The sequence below is a fragment of the Prenolepis imparis genome, unplaced genomic scaffold (genome assembly GCF_030444845.1).
Source record: "Prenolepis imparis isolate NDT839.2.m4 unplaced genomic scaffold, iyPreImpa1.0 SCAF_4, whole genome shotgun sequence".
NCBI lineage: Eukaryota > Metazoa > Arthropoda > Insecta > Hymenoptera > Formicidae > Prenolepis > Prenolepis imparis.
Window position 1 is genome coordinate 14,466,394 of NW_028141162.1, and position 15,118 is coordinate 14,481,511.

A 15,118-nucleotide genomic window follows, 5' to 3' on the forward strand; every position below is an offset into this window, starting at 1 on the left:
TGATATTTCGCGACTCGCTGATTTTTTCAGACCGAAATGCATTCTCAAGCAGAAAGAATAAAATGATTAAATTTTCTTCTGTGATTATAGGGGTCAATCTGATAATTTGCCACCGGTAAAAAGACTTCCCAGTGCATTATCATAGCCTATAATGTATAAAAGTTAAAAAGCACCTTATTAGATAAAATATATTTTTTTATTAGAGATACGCGTTTTTTTTCTCATCGGTGTAATAAAAAAAAATAATTTCTTTTTAATTATCTTTAAATAAAACATTATTATCATCTTAGCACGCCTGCGATTGCTTGTAACCGAAACATGAAGAATATCTTCATGTTTTGCAGCAGAAGTATGAAAAATTAAATGTGAAAAAATTCTGATATATTTTCAGAATCTCTCTGAATAAAATACAAAGAAAGCGATCGTTTTCGTTCCTTCGACGAAAAAATTCACACTACAACTTCATGGAGTAAAATTTCTGAATAAGTAATGAATACGAGAACTAGAATAATTTCAGATGAGAGGAAAAACATTGAACATTGATCAAGCATGGCAAGACAATCTCAGAAGCAAGTCGAATCGGATTAGGACTTTGATGATGTTTCTTGTACGGGAGAAGAGACACCTGAGACACAAGAGCCGACGAAAACACCTCGGAAACTAGGACATCTGGTCACCTTCGGGTCAAATCGTCAGACCTGGTCCGAGAGGAAGCCTCGGACCTCGCGACGCTCGTTCGAGGCCGTTGTTGGGCGAACGCGCGAGCGGCACGAAGCGAGGATGGTTGTTAGTGGAGGCACCGAGCATGCATTTAACAGTACTCCGGACGGGCCGGTGCGGCCGGCGGTGGTTCGCTGGTTCCTCGGGTCTCTGCGTCCCCTTCTCACCAGGAGGACGAGCTGCACCCGGCTGGACACCGGGGGAAAGGAATCCTTCGCGTGCCCCAACTTGATGCACGCGCCTCAGTCCATCGGGGGCCTTCGTTAAAATTGCATCCCTCTCTGGTCATCTCTCTGGCGGTTAGTTCTCCAGTTCGGAAGAGTGTCTCGAGTGTCCTCGGTAAACACTTTACGAGTTAACGAGGGGAGTGAGAAAGAGAAACAGAGAGCCTAACGAGATCATGTGGAGGGTCCTAATCGCGGGATTTTGCACGGTGAGTCCGTCCCAGAGATCGGATTATAAATGTCGCGAATATCTCCTCATCTAAGGAATAGATGAGAGAGTAAATGATATTTCTTTAAAGCTCCTTCTATCTGTCAGCGATGTGAAAAGGGATTTAATAATTCTCTATCATTATGTTTAATATATTAAAATTATTAATTTTTATCTAAAATCCATATCAATTTGTTTAATGTACTTTAAAAGTACATTAATACTTTAATATTGCATCCGCGATATTAAAGAGCTTTGGAAGCTCTTCTTTTGAAATAATAAGTTATTCGTTACTTGATTTGCACTGCCCCGCTACTATGTCTTTGCATAAATCTATGCATCTAAATGAGACAAAGGAAGGAAGAGCTCGGAGCAAATCCTCTTTTTTAAGAATTTGAAAAAGTTAATCTAAATATGATATTTTCTGAGTTGTAAGATGAATCTTCTCAAATCATCTGATTTCAATTTTAATTCAATTAGATTCTGATGAATTCTTCAATTAACTTTTTACGGAATGAAAACATGAAACCTTGACTTTAGGTTCACCGGGATAGTAAAAATGTTTGTTCTCCTCGCGCTTTTGCCATCTAGTTTGCATGCTCCACAATCTTTATCAACGTGAAGGACAGATTTCGGACAATTCTTGCGGATAAATCAGTTCGATCGTGGATGATGGACGACCGCTAGATTTCCATGTCATCCATTCCTGGTGACTTATGTTTGTCGTACGGCGCCAGGAGTTTGTTTGACACTGTGTGATGACAGTTTGTCATGTGATTGTAATGCATATACACACGTGTATTTAGATATCGTTTTTATCAAAGGATCATCAATCTTCTATTGACCTCTCTCTGTTTACACTATCTTTTTATCAACGTAAAAAACGAACGTTGAAAAAATATTATATCCAAAATCTACAGTTATGTAATAAATATATTTGCTTAGCGCGAATGCAAAAACTTTATATGAGTTAAGAATCTAATTAAATGAAGCGCGTTTAACAAATTTTTGGATAAATTTCTAATCGCTTTATCCGAAACGAATAAGAAATCGTGATTTCGGTCGATTCGAAAATAAATTTAACATCGTCGAAGTAATTAGTAAAGTAAGACTTCAATATTGATTCAGTTTTATCTTTTGGTCTTCATATTAGTCTTACGACATTTAATTATGCATCATTTAACGACTTATCTTCGGTATTTATTCGCCTCCGTCAAAATTCACCGTGGTTTGTTCACCTTGTGACATGATTTCGAAATATCTAGCCAATAATGATAATGTCAATTAATTTCCGTTGGCGAAAGAAGCTATTGCCCGAAGATATCCTGCGACAAAGAAGAGGTGATCGATTTTTATTTTAACTGGAACGCGCGCTGGACGATCTCTCTCTTTCGCTTTCTCGCGATGCTTCTTTTGCGAAAAAAAGCTCAGGCATTCGATGTATTTTTATATTACGCCATTAAATCACGCCGTACATCAAGAATAATGCCCCGTCGAAGCGTTTTTCGCATTTGATTCATTTTAATTTTCCAGACCGTCAGAAAGAATCGCAAAACGTAGACGCGCGAAATAGACGATACAGCCGAGGATAATTAAAAATGCATCCCATTAATACACATGGCATTCGAAGTGATGAAATACGATAACGGGCAATTTAAAGCGAGTCGCACGACCCGCCACTGATACGCTTGAAATATTAATGGCTTCCCCAAATGACGAAATAATTGTATTGTGTCGGACATCTCCCCGTGGTATTGGGTGCGCGGCGATTAATTTTGCCATGAAACGCGATATGTCGGAATACTTTAACACAGCTGTGCACGCGAAAGTATCGAAGGGGGGTCATGTATAGCGTAATAGCGTCATAATTCCTTTATGTAAACAGTTTACATATGTATACCTTGATTATTTTTTTTCTCTATTTTTTCCAATACATTTGCATTACATGCAATATTGCGTAACAATGTGATAGCAGTATGAGATGAGAAAGATTTTAAATATAATAGCTCGCTGTGAAATACATATATATCGCACAAACAATGTTTATTTCTCGTGTCATCGATCGCCAAGCATTCGCGCTTGTTACCAAAAACAATTTCCCGTCACCAAGTTTAATTAAAATTTAATTAAAATACGTTTGATTTAAAGTTTAAATTAGAAATTATAATTAATCCGGATGTATATATAGATGAATCAAAATTCTAATTATGCATATAATTTGATCGAATTTTGCAGCGCAAAGATCCCGAAATAACGTTCAAGTGACGATTAAATACTTGATGAAGAAGCAAAAATATTGAGATCTCAAATATTTTATATTTCTGAATATTTTATTTTCTTCACAGTGTAAGAAATATGAAAAACTGTCTTAGTATTTTTGTTACGATTCATAAATTTACTTATTAATTGGACCAAGATGTCTTACAATTCTATGCACCATGATATTTTATTGCAAGAGAAAAAGATTTCTGTAAAACTTAATTTGACTGATACACATTCTTTTACGGCAATCCTTGAATTAGTATTGAATTAACATACACTAAAAAGAATTACTAAAAAGATTTCTGAAAGCTATAATTATATATATATTGTCTTATCATTTTTTTACTGGCTTTATTTAATTGAGAAGAAATATTGATATTCAGCTCCAATTAAAATAGGACAAAATCAAAAGGATTTTTAAAGTAAAAAGATATGAATAGATCCGTACTTTTCGACAGAGTTATAACACTTAACATAATTTAATGAAATTTTAAATTTGTTATTGAATTTTTTTATTTGCATATAAATTTGCAAATTATAAAAATTTCGTCTCCGTCATTAATAATAAATTGACTTAAATTTTTATTGGATAACCGAATAGCTTAAATAACTTACAATTAGTGACAACTAGAGAAAAATTTTAAATGTGTTACAAATTAATTTATGTCATCTCTCTAATGTTTGCAAATTATATCTTATTTTATTCATTATTTGACTATTAACAAAATATCATGGCACACACAATTTTATTATAATTTTATTATTTTTAAATACAGTTATTTTTTATCAACCGTATCTCATTTCGATAGGCATTTTTCGACACGGTGACATATTTCGACATTGTGTGTCGCGTATTACATTTAAATTAAAAATGCTTTTATCTCGCTAAATTCCAAGCCATTCCGGTCGTTTATTCGACGAATAGGACATATCTCCGCGTCGAAAAATTTAACTGTACCGAATTGTAACCGGCGATGAGAAGGACGCCGATGTCGCGGATGAACGACACTAAAATGGCATTAAAAAAAAACGGGTTTTATGAAGTCATAAAGAGGAGGTTTGCGGTTCTTCTCGAATGAGACCGAAAAAAGGCCAGGGACTACCTGGCGGTCAATCGCGGTCGTTTCGTCTCGCGTGGCGGATTTCGAGCTGTCTATCTTTTCCCGTTACATTTGCTCGGTTCTTAATAAAAAAACGAAATCCTTCTCGCTGAATACTAACCTAAGCACGGTTCATTAATTGACATTTCATTATCTTTTCGCGATCTTATTAGATTACGCATTTATTCCAGAAATCGCGATCTTAATTCTAACGATGGAGTTTTTATGGCAATCTTGATTCGAGTATCTAAGAAAGTTTATCACAAAGCATTATTATTAAAGTATTCTTTCTCATATAAAGTTCTTCAATAATTAATATACTTGCACTTAATTATTTATTCTATATTAGGTTCATTAGAATTTGCATTTGCAAACACTTTTAATTTATGTATTTTTTCAGTTTTCTTATCCCACAATTTTTGTGTAATAAGGAGGAGTTATTAAAGTATATATCTGAATTATTTATCTCAAACACTGCAAAATCTTGTAGTGTTTCAGAAAAAGTATATATAGGATAATATCGAGAAAACAATCCGCGGAAAGCTTGCATTTTAATTTATAAAAATTAATCTCTCAGCTCTCTCAATTTAATGGAGTCAGGTTTTCTCTTCCTCCGTCATTTATGCGAATTTTTCGAACCATCATGTCGACGCGCGTAATCGCTTGATAGAGGTTCAATTCACCGTCAACTCGGAACGAAGTTCATCGAGAAAACAGCACCTCGTTGAAAGTTGCTCGATGAAAGCTGTAATGCACGCACAATCGGATGTTCGACTGCTAAATACTTCGATTCGCTTGTCAAAGACGCCATTAAGAATATTGACTGTGCCTGCATTGCAAATAGTTTCTGAATAGTCGCCGATATTAATGGTCGAAAATCGTCCATCGCGCTTCCTTGAATATCCTACTTGCATTCCCGTCATCCACTTAATCGTTTTCGCGAATGAATTTACGAGCTGTTCATGATAATAAATTCGCCGTTATTTATTCTCTCATTTATAAAGATTGCGATAAGGAATAAAAGGCATCAGAGCAAGATACAAAGAATTTTAATAGACTTTATTACTCTATTTCGCTCAAGTTAAAGCTAAATTTATGAATCTTTATTTTAAAGCCAATTTTTAAAAAAGAAAATCATATCTTTAAAGAAATTTTCTTAAAAATAAAGTTCAATTTAAACAGTGTTTGCTAAAGGAATTTTTTACCAGCACTTTCTCAGAATAATTATTGAGTTCCATTAAAGCGTAATACAGAAGAATTAAAATCTCTAATTCTCGATCAAAGTTAAAATTAAACAGTAAAGCAAGAATTAATCACTTTGATTCCCTTTCTAGCTGTTTCTACGTATATCTCTCTTTACAGCAGATTTTTCTACCATTTCAAAAAAAAAGATTGCACATCGCTCAGTGCCGTTTCCAACTGCTTACATAATTCGCACATTACATCTCGCGACTTTGATGAATTTTGTATCAGATGCGTTTTTCGATTTTACATAAATATCGCCTCAAACGGGATAATCATCACGAGTTTCACGAGCGCGAAAACGTAAACGCAAATTTGCAGCGCAAAATTGTCCCTTTAATTCAGTTCTTGATATCACATTGAGAAGCATCTATATGGATTATTATTTTTTATTCTAAATAGATGTAAAAAAGATTTCTAATGGCTTCGAATCAAAGCAAAACAGTATTAATTTGTTAATTGAAATTATTAAATTTCATATATTTTTATTATATCTTTAAAATGAAGGATTTTGATAATCTCGTGTACTTATAGAAAAGAGAAGAAAAATAATGAAAAGCGTAATCGACGCGCGATCTGCTTTTTATAACGAAAATATGTACATTAAATATTGCAAAATTTAAAAAAATTATTTAAAATAATTAAAAATTATTATATATGTATATATATTCAACGATAAAAATTATTAAGTATTATATTAAAAGTGATTAAAAATTATTATGTCAATAAAAATTATTATATTAATTAATAATTAATTTGAAAGTTTTACTTTAAAATATAAATGCGCTTATACATAACTCGAGAAATTTTAAAAATATTATAGTTGTTAATTATTATGTAAAAATAAAATAATCGTATTTAAGGAAGAATTTTATTCAATTATGTCTAGCTTTTCAAACATGAAATTGCATTGAGATTAGCTAGGCTGCTTCTCGCAGATTCGCAATCTTCGTCCTGAAATAACGTCTGATATTGCAGCTTTTAGTTTCTGACTTCGCATAATCGACAAAGACGGTAACTGTTTATAATACTTTTTTTAAGCAAAATATGTATAATGAACGATAGCTTGAATTTACACGAAAAGCATAAATTGTAACAAAAATAAAAAGTCTAAATCCTATTAAAAGTTTTGTTACAAATAAAACAATTCCTTCCCTACTGTTGATTGAATATCGAATAGGATATAATATCATGGCACTTATATATATTTGAATATATATGTATAAGCGCATTTATATTTTAAAGTAAAACTTTAAAATTAATTATTAATTTAGTAACATAATAATTTTTATTAACATAATAATTTTTAATTACTTTTAATATAATACTTAATAATTTTTATTGTTGAATATATATAATAATTTTTAATTATTTTAAATAATTTTTAAAATTTTGCAATATGCAATGTGTGTGTGCATATTCGTCATAAAAAGCAGATTTTTATTTTCTTTTCTATAAGTACATGAGATCATCAAAATCCTTCATTTTAAAGATATAATAAAAATATAATTGAAATTTAATAATTTCAATTAATTAATTAAAATTAGTACTGTTTTGCTTTGATTTGGATATATATATATATATATATACTATATCCAAAATATATATACAAAGGATGAAGATAAATGATGATCATTAGATAGATCCTAAGAATTGTGAATCTAGAGATCTAAGATTCTCGATCAAGAGATTTATGGATCTGCGGTTTCAACAATCTATAACCAAAGATACTAACGACTCGTAGACTTAGTGATCTGTAAAGCAATTTGCACGTCTATAGACCTACAAATCTCCAAATCTAGCGGTGCACGAACCTAGCGATCTATGGCTCGAGTCATCTAACATGTCTACGAATTTAACGATGTCCTAGCTGTCTACGCAACCATGAATTTATGAATCTGAATTTATGACGCTCTATGAACTTAGCGACATAAATCTGTCTATTATTAAATTTAAAATATTTCTTAAATTCTCGCGATTAATATTACTTAATATAATATAATCCAAAATATAATCTTAATATGATCTAAATAAAATAATTTCTTAATTGTTCATTTTTACGTCAGAAAGTTTTTTTTATTATAGACTCATTAAAATATAAAAAAGTCATCTTTTTCGAAGTATATATAAATACACATATATATTCATCGTATCAATAATTTGTTGCAATCTCACTGGCAATATTTTTATTGCATCTGCGTCACAGAAATTGATCTCGATGAACACGCCTGTACAAATGCCTAGCAAATACGGATGCGCTTATCAATCGATCTGATATCCTACTATACGATGTGATTACAAACTACGAGCTCGAAAAATACGGCTTACCATGACCCCTACGATGAGCACGAGCAATGCAACAGGAGCTCGCGCAATATATAACGTGTATGGTGCACATAACGAATATCTTACGCGGCCACCAGAGCGTTTCCTTACACCGTTACCTGTATCAAAGTGGGTTCTCGGTTCTGGTCGCGCGCTGGTCACCCTGTTCTTTACCAATGGTAACGTAATGGCTTTGTAAACGTCGTCGACACCGAGGTCGTCCGCGAGTCACCGAGCAAGTTCTTTTCAAGTGATAATTAATGCGATGTGTTCGCGATGAAAGGCGGGTATCTCGAATATCATAACGTAGATTAATTAGAAGCTTAATAATCGTTCTTTATGACAACGTATAAAACACTTTGTGAAGAGAGAGAAAAGAGTCCCGAAAATATAATAATATTCTATTTTATTAAGATGCTATGCAAAAAAAATGACACGAAAAGCTCATGTGATATATACGAAGCACCGATTAAGAATATTTGTATTATTTGCTAAATATATGCAAGTTTACATGAAATCATTAAGAGGCTCTTAAATAAATGCAACGCCATAGTATTCTCGATAATAAAGTCATTAGTTATTCGCTGCATATAAATTGTTATCATATTTTAAATATTAACTAAAAGTAAATTACAATGATTCTAAGACATATTGCTTAAAAAAAAATCTTGCCTGTTATAATTTGTAATTGAATTTGCAGTATAAAACATTAACAAATTTCTTATTTAAATTTAAGACAGATCATATAATTCTTATAAAAAAATTATAGTAGCAAATTATTTTGCATTTTAATTTTCATACTTTAATATTCTTCAATGATTAAAGCTTATTATTCTATATATTAAACTCTATTTAACAGTTATTTAAAGTTAACTTTATTTAACTCTATTTAACAACTATTTAAAGTTGAGTAAAATTTTATCTATTTCTTAAAATATAATTCACAAAAAGACTTTCATTTTTAATAACTTATAACTCTGAAGCAATTGATAGTTCGACAATTCAATAAAAATGATTCCCTTATAAATTTTAATAAACAATCTGCTCGTAACACATTTTATAAATTAGTTTCGAATTATCCTACATATATAACTCGACCTCAAATTTACACTGCCCGAAGAAATTTAAATCAACAAAGTGTTTATTCAATTTTGGTAAACTAGAACGATGCAGTTCTTTTAGGTAGAAAGTAAATCCGGTTAAAATTGAAAATAATGCACTATCCGCTATAGTACCGCGCAAATGCAATTGAACGGCAGTAAATTACCGTGAAAAAATATGTTGGCTGCATGTAACAGTTATAGAATAATACGGTTGTTAGATTTCAGCTGCTATTTATGCGAGTTTACTGTGTAATGTACAAGTCTATTTACGATCCGAATATGGTGCGCGCGAATAAAATTATATGCTATACACTATACACTATCATGTAATACTCGATTTACGTTATCACTATCTGCTGTGTCATTTTTAATTACTAATGCCATATCAAGATTATCATCAAAGGTAACTGTCTAATAAATATAGGTACACAGAGAGAATTTTCTCTTAGAATTTACCCTGAAAATCATGCATGGTAATCGTGAGACAATATGGTATGGAAAGAATTTTATGAGAATTTCTTTGATTAATATTTATCACAATAAAAATAATATCTATCACAATAAAATATAAAACATGTTTAATTAATTTTACTATGCAGTTTAGTAAAATTAATTAAACATGTTTTATATTTTATTGTGATAGATATTATTTTTATTGTGATAAATATTAATTAAAGAAATTCTCATAAAATTCTTTCCATATACCATATTGTCTCACGATTACCATGATTTTCAGGGTAAATTCTAAGAGAAAATTCTCTCTGTATACATTTTTAACATGATGTTTTCAGATAAAAATGATATTTTGAATATTGTAAAGATTATAAAAAAAATTCAACAACATAATACAATCCATAAATTCAATCGTCTTTGGAAAAAAGAGAATTTGTAAGAAATTTTTAAAAATTCTTTTTTTCAAAGAATCGACTGTTAAGTGTTGCGAAGGCTACAAAGGTGAACTCGCAAAAGGAAGCAGCGAGAGCTCAAGAAATGCTTCGATATTATTCAGAAGGACAGTATTACGCGCGACTTCTCTCCGAGAAAGAAAGATCGTTACTAGACAAAAGCGTAAGAGATGGGAAACGTAAAACTCGCTCCCTACAAATCTCTTCCGTCCTCTCCCACGCCAAAAGCCTTCAGGCTATAATATCAACGGTGTCGGCTGATGTTTCAGGTTGCCGCCACCGTTGCCCAGGATTACGAGGTCTCGGACATTCAGTGCAGCGGCGCGGGATCGGCGGCCGATCTTCTGACAGCGAAGATCAAAAGGCCGGTCGGCTTCAGAGGCGCGCCTCTCTTCGCCGACGACAGATCGGCGAATCCGCTCGCCGACATTCACTGCCAGATCAGACCCGACTCGAATGATCCCCAGGAGGATCATTACTTCCTGAAGGTGACTGACTTCTCGCGATGCGGCATTCTCAAGAGAAACGTGAGTCATCGATCGAGAGTTACGCGGAACTGATTCTTATGAGGGGTTCACGATGATGCGTTCTCCTTGTTGCGACTTACGGCTGACGTTGCACAAATGAACGGAACGGTCGATTTGTAGATTGCATACTCGATGGCAACCACTAATTCGCAATTGATTTCCTCTTGGGAGCTCTTATTGCGGGAGGTATCAATCAGAACGCTTTGTATCCAGTCGGATCAAGCATTATTATCAGGCACAATCATTGAATGCTGTTATGATATTTCGGCAAAAATACATATCAGCGAACGATGCTGTTACTTTTGCTAATGATAAATACATAAACGTTCAACTGCGTATTATTTACGTTTCATTGTGCAACAAGTGCGTATTTGAATTGATTACGCATCATCGGACATTCTCATAAAGATTCTGACAAAAGCGTCATTATGCGATAAATTATGACTCGTAGCAATGGCAATAATAGATTTTACGATTAATCGATATCACCAGGGATTCATTCATCTGCGAGTGTGGTTCCCCGCTTTCCACGGCGTGGTGATGCTAGCTGATCAAGAGTTGATTCTGATGTGCCGGCCGCCCGAGCCAACCCTGCTGAGGCACAAGGCTGCTGGCTTCGCCGGCACTTTGTAAGTCACACACCGCGCCCATTCGCACAATATCTTCGCGAATCTCAAGTATAATAAACGAGCATTATTTCCGCCACACTACACGCATCGCATTCGCCGGAGCGCATTGCATTCGTTCCCGCGTGAGTTCCTGCGCCGAGGAAACAGTTATTCGCACATACGGGATATTAATAGTAGATGTGTAATAAAGTATTTGTGCTTTAAGTTCTACTTTAAGTAAGAAAAGTATCTGCTTGAAAGAAGAAAGGATGTATCGCGATTTATATTGTTTATCCGAATAATTGTCAGTATGTTTAACAGTATCTCTCGCAGAGAGAATTTTCTCTTAGAATTTACCCTGAAAATCATGGTAATCGTGGGACAATATGGTATGAAAAGAATTTCTTTGATTATAATATTTATCACAATAATAATAATATTTATCACAATAAAATATAAAACATGTTTGATTAATTTTATTAAAATGCATAGTAAAATTAATCAAACATATTTTATATTTTATTGTAATAGATATTATTATTTTTATTGTGATAAATATTAATCAAAGAAATTCTTTTCATACCATATTGTCCCACGATTACCATGATTTTCAGGGTAAATTCTAAGAGAAAATTCTCTCAGTAATAGACTAGTAAGACTTCAAACAAAACGCATCTCATCGAATTAAAAAAATTGAGGCGATATATTGCAAGATATATATACGCGAATTGAAAAAATGTTATTTATATATAAATTTCAAATTTATCTACGATAGCAAGAGAGTGCAACGTGCTGAAGTGATGACGCGCGTCTGCTTTAAAGGGCTAATCGTTTCAGTCCGCACGGCGCCAGGGTATCCGGGGTTGTGGAGGAGACGCCGGGTCGGCTGGAATACGAGGTGGCCCTTTATCGCGAGGCCAGCGGGAATATATCCGACAGCTCGCAGACGGTCGATCAGGCGGTCCCGATCGGCACCAAACTGCAGCTGCGTGCCCGCATCAGCCCGGACAGCGCGTGGGGTTATATCAAGTTGTTGGAAGTGACGGTTAGCCCGGACCCGGATCAACCCCACGCCCCCGGCAGCGTCGTACTCGTTAAGGACGGCTGCAGGAATCGCGATTTCGCGTCCATCATCCCGCATCAACCGGCGAGGTACCGCGAACGCAAGAATGAGGTCTTTCTAGACTTCGAGGCCTTCCTGCTAAGCTCGATGAGGGAGCGCTCAACCCTCTGGATTCATTCCCAGATAAAGGCGTGCATGGAGCCGCAGGATTGTCAACCAGTACGTGATAATAATGATCGTTTAATATGCAAAATGCAAATGAACACCAATAATAATTATACTGGATGTTCTAGAATTCTATTTCCTAGAAAGGCTCACTTATATATATATAATGTTCTTCTGACAAGAATAATGACAGATCGATTTCAAGGAGTTATATATATGAAAATAATAGAATATTATGCTGATATCTACATTGTAAAAAAAATGTAATGTATTACATAAAAATATGTAAAATTACATAAATAATAAGTGTAAAATTACACGATAAATAATAAAAATGTGTACATTTTACACTTATTTTTATATAATTTTACATATTTTTATGTAATACATTACATTTTTTTTTACATATACGGCATTTTGTTAGTTTATCTTTTATCTTTATAGGACTTTTGTCTGGATCTCTTTGAACCCTCCGGACACGGGAGAAAGAAAAAAAGAGCAGTCGAGTCGAGTATAGAAGCATCGGGCGAGTTTCTTCCAAAAGTCGAGCGTTTGATCAAAAGATATAACGATTCCACGCCATATACAAAGTTCAAGGAGAACATTGAATATACAGTGATGATGCCAGATGGTAAGTTAAATATTATACATTTTTAAATTTGTTAAAAATTATAAAGAAATTGAATTTTTTCTTTGTAATTAACTGTAATAATTTTTGTATCTTCTTTCTGTGTTCTCTATAGAATTAATCTTTTCTCGAAAGTCTTATTTTCATTTCATCTTCTTTTTCCGCGCGAGGATAGTAATAATTTTCTCCAAACATTTTTTTTCAATCAATATATCGCGCGTTATTATTTATAATAATAATAATATATACCGAGTTGAATTTTTAATGTCATCGATCCTTTTGGAAAATAGAATTCCCGAAAAATTTGTTCCGCGAAATCATATAATCTCTCCGGAAAGGCTAATTCAATTTACATTTCGGCGATATAAACTGGCAATTAATTTCCCCAACATAAATTTTCGCGGAATTGTGACAAGATTCACGAGAGGCAGATTAACATATAACCGACATTCAACGTAAAATGTATTAAGATTAATCAAGCATCTCGCGTATGTAGATAACGGGACACGTTACGCGCGCGATCACTAGTAATTTTAATTAATATTCTCGCTCATTACCATAGACTTGTACGACAAAGTGGCGGCCGGCCTCGAAGGTAGCTGCGGAAATTTCCTCTACGTGGCAACGGGATTGGGGGCTTTGCTGGTGTTATCAGCCTTTATCATGTGCTACCTGGCATCGCGTCTTCACAATCTGACCTCGACGATGCAACAGAGCAAGTCTATCGACGAGTTGGTCAGAGACCGCACTAGAAAATATTGCGACACCACGCCTAGCTACACCGGTCGTTCGACGATGCAATAGATGCGATAAATTCAGAGAGAAAAAAATGCGAAAGTAGTACTTCGTCGCGCAATAAATATACTTCTCGCGAAATATACATATATAACGTAACGCGTAATTAATGCAATGTGTTACAATGATACTTGAAAATTAGAATGAGATTTGTTCGCGAGAGAGTAACTTTATACGTTTGTAAGCTCATCTACGTTCGATTTTCTTCACTTCGCGAGAGGACAAAAATAATTGTCCTATTTCAAAAATAGCAAGATATATTTTTATGCTTCGTTATTAATATAATTTATGTTATTGCATTGCAATTTATCGTAATTATGTTAATATCGAGAAGTGATTCTCGCCGCGGGAAAAACTTTGAGACAGGGATTTCGAATAAAATTCGGACGATATCATCAAGGAATAAAAATAATTCTCGTGACGTTAGAATGTGCTCGAGGACGCTCGAGGTGGCATACGAGTATATTTTCCATGTAAAATAAACTCAATTCAGAGTTAACGAGACTTTAATTCGAGGACGTCGAAGCGAAGATAAATTGAAAATTTATGAAAGGAATTTTAGTCGCCAAATTTAGAGTCATGTCGACGGAATATCGTTTGCTACTTTGCAATGTAGATAAGATAGCCAACGCTACACGTGTTTATGTTTTATTAGGAAGCACCGCTGTCTTAACACAATTTTTCATACTACATGAATACAAATGCAAGCAGCCTACTTCTTGCCCAATTTTCCATTTCTCGATTCTCTGACGTTAGTGAAAAAAAGTATTTAAGTGAGAAAACAATTTTTAATTTGTTACATAATTATTTATATAATATATAAATTATATATAATATATTATAATATAATATATTAACTACTTGGTCGAGTTTTAATATCAAGTTAGTTTACAATCAAACGAGTGAAAAATTGAATTCTTTCACTTAAATTCTTCCTTTCTGGGTCAAAGAATTTCATAATCTAACTTTTAATGCACGATACTTCAAGCATCGCGCACATCATATAATTTCTGTTGAAAGTTTCGTCAATTTATCGATACTACTCAAATACAGAAAATATTCTCAATCTCTCAAATGTGCAATGCTATCACGTGACCTGATCAAACGAGCCGATTCACATTGATCGCTCGTATAATATGTAGGATAAGAATCTCACCGGATGCGAAAAAACTCGACGGGATATTTTGGGTTGTATATTGTTGGTTGCACGAATTTCTCACTTTGTAAATAAACACATGTAACA

The 15,118-nt window shown here is 33.7% G+C and overlaps 1 protein-coding gene across 1 annotated transcript; it reads left to right on the top strand.

The window, feature by feature from the left end:
- Nucleotides 1–1,034: 1,034 nt before the first annotated feature.
- LOC145935746 (uncharacterized) lies at nt 1,035–14,737 on the top strand. Its single transcript, XM_083037338.1, has 6 exons — nt 1,035–1,153; nt 10,359–10,616; nt 11,109–11,245; nt 12,062–12,506; nt 12,897–13,083; nt 13,643–14,737. The coding sequence occupies exons 1-6, from the start codon at nt 1,121–1,123 to the stop codon at nt 13,882–13,884; spliced, it is 1,302 nt and encodes a 433-aa protein (XP_082893464.1). The 5' UTR covers nt 1,035–1,120; the 3' UTR covers nt 13,885–14,737.
- The last annotated feature ends 381 nt before the right edge of the window (nt 14,738–15,118 follow it).